Source organism: Vulpes lagopus, chromosome 2 (assembly GCF_018345385.1).
Source record: "Vulpes lagopus strain Blue_001 chromosome 2, ASM1834538v1, whole genome shotgun sequence".
Lineage (NCBI taxonomy): Eukaryota > Metazoa > Chordata > Mammalia > Carnivora > Canidae > Vulpes > Vulpes lagopus.
This window is the reverse complement of record NC_054825.1, coordinates 103,495,741-103,509,708: the sequence shown is the minus strand read 5'-3', so window position 1 is coordinate 103,509,708 and position 13,968 is coordinate 103,495,741. Positions and strand designations below refer to the sequence as shown.

Sequence of the window (13,968 nt, the reverse complement as noted above, 5' to 3'; positions counted from 1 at the left end):
AACCTTAGTTAGTGCACAGAGCCTTCTTCCTTATGCTCCCACCCCAGTCTAGTCTCTTGGGGATGTCCCACTAACATCAGCACTACTCCCACTGAACCACTGACATTGTATTCTGTAGCATTTTTACTTCTCCTTAGTCATTGCATTGTCAATTCATCAAGATTCATGCCCCTGTCATCCAGGAATCTACCATCCACCATGGTACCAGGCACACAGTAGGCTCTCCACAAACATCTGCCTGATGCCCTGGGTTCTTGCCATAGTTAAAAGGCCCTAACACACAAGAGATTATTCAATACGGTGAAGGTAAATGAACTGAATTCTACAGACACTATAAAATCATTTCTTTAGATAAAAATCACCAGATGATACCCAAAACAAAATTCAAATTAAGATCACTTTCTCATCAAGAACTAAGAAATATCTCCCAAGTACACGGACCTTCCACATAAAATCATGAAACACTAACTGAACAAATTTTCTTGAAACTAATGTTGGAAATGTATAATATACCCATCAGGAAATTTTGTTTGGATACATTATCAACTTTTCTTCAAATAGTTCTTAGGTGATGCACTTTGAGGGATATAGTCTTTCTGCATAGAACTGCAGGAGAATAATGTAGCCATTCATTTTAATTTCCACTTTGTAAAAACACCAGGAGTCTATGATAATTCACTAGGGAAAATTATGGATCATATGTTATATTTACTCTTTGTATCTTAAGCACCAAGTGGTGCTCAGAGTAAGTATTTGTTCATAATAGAATTAAATTTTGTCCCTGATACTTTTATAAATCTCAGTATTAACAAAAAAGAAAAAAAGAAAAAAACCTCTTTCTCTCTACCTACATATTTGAGGCAGGCCCCTAGCATTCTCAGATTTGACATTCTCTGCGTTGACTCTTCGAGAGCAACCCTAAGCCTCCCTGACATGTGAAGTAAATTAGAATGTTAAGGACCAAATGTGAATCACATATTCAGTGAAGTTGAAATAGACACAGAAGTTACTTAACCATGAATCAGAGACCACTGTCCACCACTCAGAATCCCAAAACCTAGTTTTAATATTTTAAAACTTCGTTCCTTTGCAAAAAGTACTTGCCCTAAAAAGCCAGTCATTTTTTGCAGATCATGAAAGTAGAAAGGTCCAAGTATAAGATAGGAAGTCTCAGAATTCACTGATTAATATTAAGGATGGAATAGTGAGGCAGCAGCTTAGACCCAAGGACATCAATCCACCATGGGCTCTACTGGTCAACCAAAACCAATTCATATAATTGTTTACAAGAGTCCCAATCAGTACAAAACTACATTCTGTGAGGGAAATTGCAGCGGTATTCACAAAATCTGTATATTTGCACAGGCCTCAGTTTATATTCACTGAACATGTCCTGGATCTAGTATAGTTTAATAAGATGTTCAGTGGTGCATAGCTGATGAGGCACTGTATTTTTTAAAATTCAAAGCAGCACAGAATTTTGCAGCTGGGAGGGACTGGGGTCACCTAATTGATGGAGGCAGCGGCTCATCTGCGACCACACCCTGAAGCGTAGCAGGGCCAGGCAGAGAATAAGAACTCGGGGTTCACTACACCATGGGAAGACAGGTAGGAAAAAAAGAGGTACCTCATACAACAATGTCACTGTTTACAGAGATGACCTCAGTGACAGCCCTATCTAGCAGGCAACATTTCACATCAAGAAACAGCCTTGGTCGTATCTCAGAGAAAATGGGCACCCAAGCCTACAAGTGAACCAAACTCTTACCAACTCCAAGCTCACAATCTCTCCATTACATGAGGATGCCTTGTAATATATTCACATTCTCTCGTAAATCCTCAGAACCACAGAAATAAACTAATATACAACAAACATACCGGTTCCCTTAGAAATATGTCTGCTTCTTCAGACAGATTCTTGCTCAGCAGTAGCAATGTTTTACATTTCTATTTCCAAGGTCATTTATAATTCATTGGGTAAAGTGAATTTATTGTAAAAAAAAAAAAAATACGAACAGAAAGCAGAAAATTTAAAGGATATTAAAATGGGGTTACAGCTTGATATATATAATATGTGGTCACAGAATCTTAAAATTTGCTTCTTCAATTTTCAGAAATTAGATGCCAAATTCTAGACAAATTTCAGAATTAACAGTCATTTCAAAATAAGGCTATGGAGTATAGTGAGTGGTTTAACTTCTAAGATGCTGAGCACAAAAAGAAACAGGAGATACTAAGAATTCTGGAACAGCCTCCACTAATCATCAATGCCTCGCTTTCTGAAAGGTTTATTTCAGGACCCAGAAGCAGTAGCTGAATTTACTCCTCAGCCAGCATACATTATCTAAACAGTTACCAAAAATACTCCAGCAATCCAAGTATCTTCCTAAATCTGAGCAGACTGTTTTAACTTTTTTCCAAGAGCCTATGTAATGTAGAAAACTGAGAAAAGGAAAAAGGACCATTCTATATACATTTCAAAGTGATATTTTCCTCTTTTTAGTCATTATTTTCTATAGTGGAATCTTTATTTTGCTGTGGCACAAAGCCAGTAATTGATTGGTCGTAATGGAAAAAGAGTCACTAGCTACATCAACTATATCACAACAATCTACGATTATCTGTTTTGCCAAAATCCACTCCCCCACCCAAAAAAGCAGGCCAACAGACTGCTGACCCACATGGTTGCTATTTGCACTTTGTTTAATTGAACCAGTTCTAAGTCGACAATGCCAAAAATGCCATGCCCAGGTTCAGTGGGAGCAGGCTTTGGCAGTACGTCTCCCTGAACCACACACAGGAGCAGCAGCAATCCCCAGACCCTAGCTACCGTCAGTGTCCAGCACAGGACTGATGAAGAAAATGGGTGCTTAATAAATATTTGCCAACTGATCATCCAGAGTAGATACTTATCTAACATACATCTCCTAGCACACACAAATGCTAAATGTTTACACTTTAAGAAATCATTATTTCCAAGTACACAGTCTTAAAGTTCAATTTCTGTGTCCTCTGTGGAACTCAGTATTAATGTACACAACTGATTGTCTAAAGATGTAACAACATACCAGCATCAATAGCAGCTAAAATACAATTCCAGATTTTACACACAAAAAAAGCCTGTTCGTAAGACTAACCAGCTGCCTATAAATTTAATTAAAAGACCAATCATCTTAATTTAGGAATTTTTCCACATACAAATTTATTTCTACAGTTTTGCAAAAGACTACAAATTAAAAACTTAAGGGGGGAGCACAAATTTGGGGCACAGAACACTAAGGAAAAAGACACAGCAACACATGCATTTATTGTTTGCTCAGGCTTGGTAGGCTGGGATGGCCCAAAACTTAAAACACAACTGGAAAAAAAATGATCATTGTAAATAATTTTCACTAATAGTAGAAAGATAAAACCAGTAATTTAAAAAATAGGCTAACATGTAAAAGATGAGAGAAATAAAGGGGGAAAATCCTGCTAACAGTTCATTTTCATGTCCTATTATCTAACCAAATATACCAGGCTTCTCTCAACAAAGTATCCCAAAACCTTTATACAGAAAGTCTTCAAAAAGCTGCTTTTAAACTTTTAATGACCTGACAATGAAACAACTAACCTACACAAAACACATTTCCAAACAGACAAAACCTGGGAAGATCACCCCCAAATCAAAACTGGGAGGAAGTAGTGGAGTAAACACACACACACACACACACACACACACACACACACACACGCAGCATTAGTGCTGCTAGGGAACATCTGAGAAAGGATTTACTAACAAACTATGAAGAAGCAGGATTAATGGCTCCAAAATGAAGATTATTTCGCTTACAATATGCATTAATAACTAACAATGTGGAAGTCTGACATGACGCTTTTTATTTCAGTTGGGAAGATGAAAAGTTCTGGAAATGGATGCAATGATGGCTGCACAACGTGAGTGGACTTCATGGCACTAAACTGCACACCTAAAAATGGTTAAACAGTAAATTTTATCTTCTGTATATTTTATCACAATAAAAATACACATATAATTTTTTTAGCATCTCATATTCTTAAAAATGTGGCCTAAGATTTTCTTCTGGATTTCATCAAATATGGCTTCCCTTCCAGAGCTACCTAGTACATAACAACTTGCCTGATTCTCAAGTTTCATCTTTCATCAAGGCCCAAACAAGACATTGAGAAGAGCATCCTACAGAAGATGATGAGCAAAAGCTAAATCTCATTCAATTCAAAAGGAATGCCTCAATACGACAAATCTAAAAAAAAAAAATTTTTTTATTTTTATTTATTTATGATAGTCACACACAGAGAGAGAAAGAGAGAGGCAGAGACACAGGCAGAGGGAAAAGCAGGCTCCATGCACCGGGAGCCCCACGTGGGATTCGATCCCAGGTCTCCAGGATCGCGCCCTGGGCCAATGGCAGGCGCCAAACCGCTGCGCCACCCAGGGATCCCTCAAAAGGAATGCCTCAATACGACAAATCTAGTCCAGATTCTGCTGCCACCTACCTAAAATAAGAGTGTCTATGGGTAAACCGGATATGCTTAAGATTTAGAGCTTTGGTCTCTTCCCTAGCAATAAATATCACTCAAGGAACAAATTAATTTCATCATTAGTTCATCTGTCACACTCAGTAGCCTTCTAATATTCTTGGCACTGATCCCTTCAGAAGTGGGTCTGAAAACTGCCTACTGGATCCCATTCAAATAAGTAAATCTAAGGAAATAGTTTTCTTAGAATTACTCCACGTTAAAGCCTTTGAAAAATAGAACATGTTTGCTGAAAACTTACTGTGGAAACATATCTTTTACTCTGATAAAGTCACTCAGTCACTCAATTAGTGTGAAGTGTTAAGTTAAAACTACAGTATGCTCGTATCAACAATTCTACTTCATTAGCATAAAGCAAAATAAGTGGATACTTAATGATACCTCAGTACCAATACCTGTATCACCTTCTTTTCATCAAAATTCTGACAAAAAGTCATTAAGGTATAGAGTTTTTAGATCAAAATTAATCTACTCAATCACCCAATGAAACCAAAAGAAGCCACCTAGCCTTGCACAAATAGCCTCCAAATGGTAAAGAGCAATATTGTGTAATAGTTCTACACCTACGATAAATATATACATCCTTGGAGGATAAGCAGCTGTGCCTGATACTTCTCCCCGCACACACAGAGAAGTCAAACAGGGATCCCTCAGCCTCAAGTGCCTGGGCATGCATGCACACACATACACACACACACACATAGAGCGAGTATGTGGCTCTACTTTACACATCCACAGAGCATCTACACAAATCTGATGAAGAACACCTCAGAAAAGGCCAGAGACCAACAATGATCCAATTCCAAAAAAGCCTAAGAGGTGGAAGTGGCCCATTTATTATAAAGCACATTATAAAATGTCATAAAAATTTTGTAACATCCATTTTGAAAATTTAATTAATTCAAAAAAATAACAGAATTTGAGTTTTATTAACATTCCTCGTGAGCTTCCATAAATATGTTGTCTTAAGTGATACACAATAGTTCTCTCAAATATAAATATAACCCTCAAATTTACAAATCTACACATAAGCCAAAATGAAAGTGACACAAGTGAATTATTAGTTCCTTTTCCTCAATGATGGATCAAAGTACACAAGATCCATTAACTGAGCAGTGTCAAGTCTTATAGTGAGAAAAGCCTCTAAATTTTGGACACTGGGCAAAAAGCTAATATAGTTCCCAATGCAATACATCCAAAATTACATGCCCAAATCAATCTTCAAAATAAGTAACAAAATTTCAGAGAGACACCGCCCCCTCCCAACAAATTTTAAATCAAACCACTCTCTTCCCAGGACAGAACAGGGTATAAATAAACGAAATGATCACCTTTTCAGTTTGCCTGTCATATTGGTATTTATCCTACAGAAATAAATTCCTGTTACATCAGAAGCCTTTTTTAAAAATAAATTCTGCCCCAAATTATAAAGTAACAGTCGGTTAATAAGAAATAGAACTGAAAACTCGACCCCATTCTCTTATACCTGTTTTCTTTAAAATATGTGTCTGGTAAAACTACCAAATGAATTTATGAGTCTTCCTCTATACTCTCTTACGTTTTTAGAATTGGTTCTCAAACCAAAATCAATACCATGTTTATACCAGAGAGAAGATATTATTCTCTCAATTCTAATGAAAGAAAATGACATTTAGAGGGAAAGTACAGTAGTATAAGTGTCAAAGGGTGACTTGGATTATATCCATCTCCACAACATACTTGTGATACTTCTGATACAATATGATGCCGGGGATAATGGTACAAGTAGAAAAAGCCCTGCCAAAAATTCATTCCTAGATATAAGTAAAACGCAAAACCAAAGAAAAAACGGAAATTAAGGTTTTTCAGCATAGACCCAAGGTAAAAAATATGACGTTCCCTGGGATACACTTACCAATTTTGTGTTAATATAAACATTAAATGATAGCTGTCTTAAAGAGTAGTTATCACTTTTTTTTAAATCATCCAAAGTAAGTAAACAGAAATGAGAATATCCAAAGAAAACAATTTTAAACCGTGCATAATTTCATTCCAGGTAACCTAAGAAAGCAGAAAACTGTAAACATTTTTGTTGTATTTTCGTGGTTTTTTTTTTTTTTTTCAAGGATAGGCCTATTCTATGACCACAGCTGCCAATTCCACCTTCTCTGACGACAGAGCAGCCAGCCAGCCAGCAAGATCTCAGCAAATATATCAATTTAGAGCACAGTAATTTCTTTACAAGATTTAAAACATCAGATAGGGTAAAATTTCATTGGGAGGGAAGTGGGGAACGATGTGATGCTATAATATATCTTATACAAATTTTAAGGTAATCAGGAACCAGTCTGTAACTTCCTGCTTTGTAAGCCACCTAGTCACTTCTTTTAATGGTAAATAAGGCTCTTTTTATTACGCTGCATTATATTCTATAAAACTAAGGTTAAAATAGCATTAATGGAATTCAGCACAAATGTGGACATTACAAAATCCTGGTTACGTGAGTAGACCTCAGTATTCCTTTTGAGACTACTCTCTCCAAATACTTTATCTTACAAAAACCCAGTAAACAAACTATCATAAAATGGCTTATTTCACTTTTCAAAAAGATGCCCCCAGTACAATACATACATGTTTTGCTTCCAATTACACAAACGTTTGCCACCCAATATAAACCATTCCTAAAACCAAAAATGAAACTAAATGTGCTAAAGCCACAAGAAAATTTCATCATTTAACAACATGATTTAATAGTACTTTATGACCTATAATTACATAGTAATTTAATATTTTGGACAAATAACTATTTATCATAATCATAACAAATACTAAATAAATATGAGCCTTCCAAAACGGAAAAATATAAAAAAGACACATTCCACACATTACACAGCAGAGTACCTAAAAGAAATCTGTGAATCTAGGTCATATGCCCAGCATTTTTCTTCTTCCCCCTCAAAAATAAAAAAGCTATTCCCAAGGGTCACACTGAGGACATAATGGATTCACTCTCATTCCAAAACATCAAAATACTTAAAATGATTGGTACCATTAAGAAATAATACTTAAAAGTAACAAGGACCTACCTACATCTGCCTCTATCATCCTTCCGTTCTAGTGTACAAAGATGTGAATCTCAAACTATTCCTTTAAAAGCAAGCTGACAAAATAAATCTTTTTAAAATTAATTACATCGGTTTATTTGCACAAGGCTTCTTCATCTTGTGTGAATCAAAGATAAAAACTGATATTACAAATTTTCTATCAAGAGTAGGAAAATCTATTTTCATTAAAAGTACAACTCCAGTAACTAAAGATTTAAAAGCAGTGGACACTAATGTCCTCAGCTGGGGATTCACATGATTATCTGTTAAATTCAGTCCTGTGTCCATTCTGACACATCTCTCCTCTAAGACATGATTATTATTAAAATACACCTTCCTAAAATAAATAAGCTGCGTAAAAACACAGATTACAACCACTGTTAATTCCTTTCTAACAAGTCAGAATTTTAAAAGCTTTCACAGCATTTAAGATGTCTAAGAAAGAAAGATTATTTGGAATAAACACACCCAGCACAGCTTGCATGTGATAGTTTCCCTAACACATGTGTGAGCACTTCAAATAAGGCTCACATCACCAAACCTAACAAAATTAAAAAGAAAAAAATTCCTAGAGCATTTCTATATTTCCAAATCAGAAGCCAATGTAAAATAATTTTTAGTATTTCTCGAGATTATCCATTTTTCCCCTTTGATTATTGTCTGCAGAATTAGTTTCCTCACTTCCTGACTTCTGAATATCACATCAATTTGAAACTTCTCATCTACAAACATCTTTAAATGATCGGAATGGTTAAAACACACATTACTAGAAATACAGCTCTCATCTTGTTATAAAGCTAATTAAGTGTCACTAAAAGATACCGCCGCATATCAGAACCTGGGAATTTTTAAACGTTTTAATTTTTTATTTTAAACTGCGTCGTGCCGACAACCCATTGTTTGCAGAGTTTAATCTGTAAAGGGAGCTTTCATCAAAGCTTTGCGAATCCAAGAATCGGTAAAAAATCTTTGGTTTAATTGTTTTTCAATTGCCGTATTCTCATCTTACAATCAAAGTCCGTGATATCTGCTGTGTCCACGTTTAAGACTGTCAAAGACCTGGAATTTTGTAAATGCCCAATCTGCTGGACACCAGCATAATGTTTTCAGTATTTAATCCTCTTATTAATAACTATGATTCGTAATAACTTAAGCTTCAAATAATATTCCACCTTACATCTGCTGGTAATAGAGCTCAGTTATTATTTGTGGCAAGAATTTTTGTGACTGTACTGCTCAGCACTTCTATTTACATCAGCAGTGCTAAATGCCCAATGGTGAGAGGGGAGCCAATCAGATGGCAGATTAGATGTCAACTCAGAGGCAGCTGTCTGGAGACTATTACAGCCAGTTTACCTCCACAATTCAAATTCCAAACCTTGCAAAGGAGATCAAGTCAGTCTTTAGGCTCAGCCTACGAGCAAGAAACAGCAAGAGTGCAGGACACTTCCTAATAACGCTGTAGGACCTGGGTGACAGCAAATCAAAGGAAACCCAAATAAATCTGATCCAAAAAGATCCATTTTCACGGGTCTGCTATTTTCCTGGACTCGCCGAATAAAATGCATGCCTGATCCGTGATCAAAATTAAGTTCCATTTAACCGGAATGCGTTCCTTTAGCACAGCCTATCCTGTTGAAGGTGACTCCTTTCGAGCAGCCTGGAAGCCAAAAATAATGGATTTCCTGGCTATTCTCGGGAATGAATCGATTAATTTTAGAATCTCTCTCACCTCCACGTCGTTGTAAACCGGGGTGTTATTTTTGCTACGAAGCACTCAAACTCAGAGCTCGCACCGAGTATCTCCGAATAGCCGGGCACAACTACGAAAAACACCCTCGGTGGCCACAAAGCTAACCTTTTTCTTTCTTTCTTTCTTTCTTTTTTTTTTTTTTTTTCCTTTGCTTTCCTCCCCCCTCTGCCTTCACCTTGCAGGTTAAGAGGGAAACGCGGTGTGGCTGGAGGTAGGACAAAGTTCCTCGTTCTTTTCCCAGTTTAAAGCTGGTCGTGGGCGCTCACCGAGGAGACGGGGTCAATATTCCTCCCTCGACCCGGCGGGCCGGGAGCGCCGATCTGGTTACCGAAGCCGCCCGGGCCGCCCCCGGCGCCCACGCCGCGTCCTGGGCGCGCAGTCCCCGGCTCCGCGCACGGCTCCGCGCGGGGCTCCGCGCCCGGGGCGGGGGGGGGGGGGCGGCCGCGCGTCCCGGCGGGCGTCCCGGGCCTCGGCGCGACCCTCTCCCCGGGCCCCCGGGCCCCGCGCCGCGCACTCGGGCGCCGCGCGCCGCCCAGCCTCCGAGGGAGGCAGCCGCGAGTTAAAATGGCTTTGGGCGCCTCGCCCCCGCCTCCCCCCCGGCAGAAGACGCGGAAAAAGTACGCGAAAGAAAGAAAGTCGGGCTCGAGGCGCGCGGCGAGGCCGCCGCGGCGGAAGCAGGCCCGGCCGGCGCGGGGGTTACCTGGGATCTGCCCATGGCCGGGCCGGGGGTGCCGGGGCTCATCGCCGGGTGGCTCCTTTGTTGCGCGGCCGCCCAGGCCGGGCTGGCAGCGGCGTACTGGGCGCCCATGTCCTTGCCCAAGCCCATGCCCGCGGCCGCCTGCTGGCCGCCCGCCGCCGCCCCCGCCGCCGCCGCCGCCGCCGCCTGGGACTGGGGCTGCGACGGCGGCGGCGGCGGCGGCGCGCTGGGGCTGCTGTAGTCGGGGTAGCTGCCGCCGTAGCTCCTCATCATGGGGCTGGGCGAGGTGAGCAGCTGGTTGAGGGTCGGGGTGGCCCCCGACGGGTGCTGGTTCTGCCCGGCGAAGCGCTGGAAGCCCCCAGCCGCCGCGCCGGCGGCCGCCTTGCTGAGGCTCGCGGCCCCGCCGCCCCCGGGGCCCATCATCATGCCGCCGCCCTGCTGCCGGGGGGAGCTCAGCACCCCGTACCCCGAGGACGAGCCCCCATAGCCGCCGCCGCCGCCGCCGCCGCCTCCTGCTGCTGCTGCCGCCGCCGCCGCGGCCGCCGCCGCCACAGCTCCCGCTCCTGCTCCTCCTCCTCCTCCTCCTCCTCCGCTGCCTCCTCCTCCTCCTCCTCCTCCGCCGCCGCCGCCGCCGCCGCCGCCGCCGCCCGCGCTGGGCCGGCTGTAGCCCGGATAATGGTTGTACTGGCTGTTGGGGTACCCTTCGTGGGAGTTCTGCAGGGGGTCCATGCTGTTGGGGGCTCCGGCGGCGGCTGGGGCGGAATGCATCATCCCCATCCCGGGGCTTTGTTGTCCGCCATGTTGATCAAAGCAAGGCCCAGTGCGGCCGCCGGGGCCGCCGCTAGCAGGGGCAGCGCTGCCATAGTAATTATTAAACTCCGAGACGGCCGCGGGGCCGGGCCGCCGCCGCCGCCGCCGCTGCCGCCGCCGCCGCCGCTGCCGCCGCCGCCGCCGCCGCCGCCGCCCCCGGGCACGGCGACCGGCGGCTGCTGCGCGCCCAGGGCGCCCAGGCCCGGGTGCTCGAACCGGCCGCCCGCCGGCTCCCCCATCTTGGGCGGCGCGTCGTCCTCGTCGCCCGGCTTGCTCAGCAGAGGCTGGCCCGGGGGGTCGGCCTGGCTGCCCGCGGCGCTGTCCTTGGCGCCTCCATGTTGCGGCGGCTCCATGTCGGGACCGGGCTGAGCCGCGCCGCCGCCCGCGCCGCCGAGGCTGTTGTTGTTGGAAATGGGATGTTGCTGCTGCTGCTGCTGCTGCTGCTGCTGCTGCTGCTGTTGCTGCTGCTGTTGCTGCTGCTGCTGCTGGAACTGGTTTAGCTGCTGCTGTAGTGCGTGGTGGTGGTGGTGGAGGTGGTGGGCATGGTGGTGGTGGTGGTGGGCATGGTGGTGGTGGTGGTGCTGCTGGTGGGGCGCTGCGGCGGGGGCTTCGCCAACGGCTTTCAGTTTGTGGTTGGGGAGCAGCCCCGTCTCCATGGCCGAGCCCGGGCCCGACGAGGAGGAAGAGGAGGACGCCGCCGCCGCCGCCGCCGCCGCCGCCGCCGCGGAGGAGGAGGAGGACAGCGCGGCGGCGCTTCCACCCTCCTTGAGAGCCGCCTCGGAGCCGCCGCTCTTGGCGCTGTGAGAGCTGGCGGCGGCGGCCGCCGCGCTCGCGTTATGGGCCATGTTCAGGTCGTGACGGGGGTGCAGGGGGTGGTGGTGCACACTATGCAGGCCGCCGCCGTCGCCGCCGCCCCCCAGCATGGGTCCCGGTGCCGCCGCCGCCGCCGCCGCGCCGCGCGCCCCCGCCTCCAGGTCCCGGGCCCCGGGCGCCGGCCGCGGCCCGGGGGGCGCCCGCCGCTCGCCGCTGCCCGTCCGCGCCCGCGCCGCCGCCGCCGCCGCCGCCGCCGCTGCTGCCCGCGCGGCCATGATCGCCGCGGCGTGGCGAGGCCGGGCGGGGGGCGGGGGGAGACAATAAAACCCACTTTTTAGTCGGCGGCCCCTCCTGTGCGCATCCACACGCCCCGACGGGAGGCGAGCGGGCCCCCTCCCCCTCCACAGGCCCCGCCGGAGCCGCACCGGGAGTCACGCCTTACGGTCTGGGCCTGCTCCCGCTGTGTGATTTCATGGTCAAAGTTTTTAGTTCAGGTTTAAATGAAACTTTTCTCTTTTCCTCTCTCACCCGGATATGGGTAAATACACGACTGACTGAGCCTGTCGGGCCCAGCCCGGCATGCGAGGGAGCCGAGCGAGCCCGAGCAACTATTATCCACTTCTGGCTGATTGCTCGCGGGCACTCGCAAAACGCGGACTGGACTCGGCGCGGGCCGCCCCGCCGCCGCCGCCGCCGCCGCCGCCGCCGCCGCCGCCGGGCGCAGCCTCGCGGGCCCCCGGCCGCCCCGCGCCCCGCGCCCCGCGCCCGCCGCCGCGGGCAGGGCTGGCCTGGGCAGGGCAGGGCAGGGCAGGGCACGGCTGGGCTGGGCTGGGCTGGGCTGGGCTGGGGCCCGCTCCGCAGGCGCCCGGAGCGCGGCGGCCTGGGGCGGCGGCGGGCTGCGCTGTCTCCCCTCGCGCCCCGTCTCCTTGCCAACCGGCCGTTCGCGTGTTTGTTTTCACGTCTAAAAGGAACGATACAAAGGTGGAAAACGAGTCTGACGAGCAGACAAAAGAGGGAGAAGGGCTGGGGAGCAAAGTTGTCGGTTGCCCTCCGGGGTTCGGAGGAGCAAAATGTTTGGGCGATCCGCGCAAAAAAAAAAAAAAAAAAAAAAAAAAGCACTGCCTCTCCCAGGAGTTATGTAATTTTTTTTTTTTTCCCCCAGAACGTTAGCCGCTCTGCCTCGATTTGGGGCCATCGGTGTAATTCCCACAACTTCTCCAAAACTTGCGAGAGGAGGAAAGAGTTTCGGGGAAGGTCAGCCGCGTGGGGTCGGGGAGAGCCGTGTCCTGCACACAGCAAGCGCCCAGTAAGTGCAGAGACGGACGGCACCTGCCCCAAAGAGGACGTTTACGTAACTTCTTTCCAGGCACCCTCTGTATGCCTGTAGGCTTGTCAGTGCCGACGCAAAAGTATTCCCAGAGCAGCATTTTTCTTAACGACAGGCGCTTGTCTATCCTCCCTCTAAAGGGAAAGTCTTCGAATAAGTAGACCGGTGTGCGTGTGATGCTCCAGCTTGCACATGGAAATTTAGCCACCGGTGCCATAATAGGGACAGCTGAAGTTTATCTCGTGTCTTCATAAATCTGTACGACGCCTTTCATCATATTTCAGAGGTTAATGTGCACAATTAACCCTCCGGATAGGAGTTCATCTCTAAGCAATGTGAAACAAAACTAAAAGAAATTCGTGTTCTACCCAATAAATATAAGATGGGTCAGATCTAGCCTTAGAGCAGAACTGTTTCGGACCGTGTTCCTTTAAGAATACCCTACTCTTCTGGCACTTTAGGGTGTTTTAAGTGTTTTTGTTATTGTGGATTCATCACCTGGTAACCCTGTGCATGTCTTCAAGCAGGCCTTCTGAACCTAAGCAGGGCCTCACTTGTACTAGTGTGGAACTCGTTTTCACGGAGAGAAAGCATTTGAAACCAGAACTTTCCAAGAGGTCACACTAACTGAAACGATACATACGGGAGAACATAGTTTTCTAAAGTCCCTTCATCCCTCAGCTTTTTATAAAGATCATTTTAGTTTATTTCTCCTGCAGCGGTTATTTTTATTTGCTTGCACAAGTGCAAATAGGTTAATGACTAAATAGAAAAAGATAGGTGGGGAAAAACTGGTGGCTAATTGGTGGGGGAGGGGAATCAGGTGCACACCCAAGGGTCATTATAGAGTGTACAAACAACAAATCGCAATTCCATGCGAACAGCTGGAAAACAGGGGTTATATCATTGTGTGTAAGAGAGACTAACA

General features: G+C 45.9%; 1 protein-coding gene across 2 annotated transcripts in view; it reads right to left on the bottom strand.

The window, feature by feature from the left end:
* Window positions 1-12,418, bottom strand: part of ARID1B (AT-rich interaction domain 1B) — a 438,423-nt gene extending 426,005 nt beyond the window's left edge. For both annotated transcript variants that reach the window (XM_041745687.1, XM_041745688.1), the window contains exons 1-2: window positions 11,048-12,418; window positions 10,094-10,988 (exon numbers count right to left, since the gene is read on the bottom strand). In XM_041745687.1, the coding sequence (XP_041601621.1) occupies window positions 10,094-10,988; window positions 11,048-11,988 (1,836 nt within the window). In that variant the 5' untranslated portion in view covers window positions 11,989-12,418. The remainder of the gene's footprint in view (window positions 1-10,093; window positions 10,989-11,047) is intronic.
* Window positions 12,419-13,968: the final 1,550 nt, after the last annotated feature.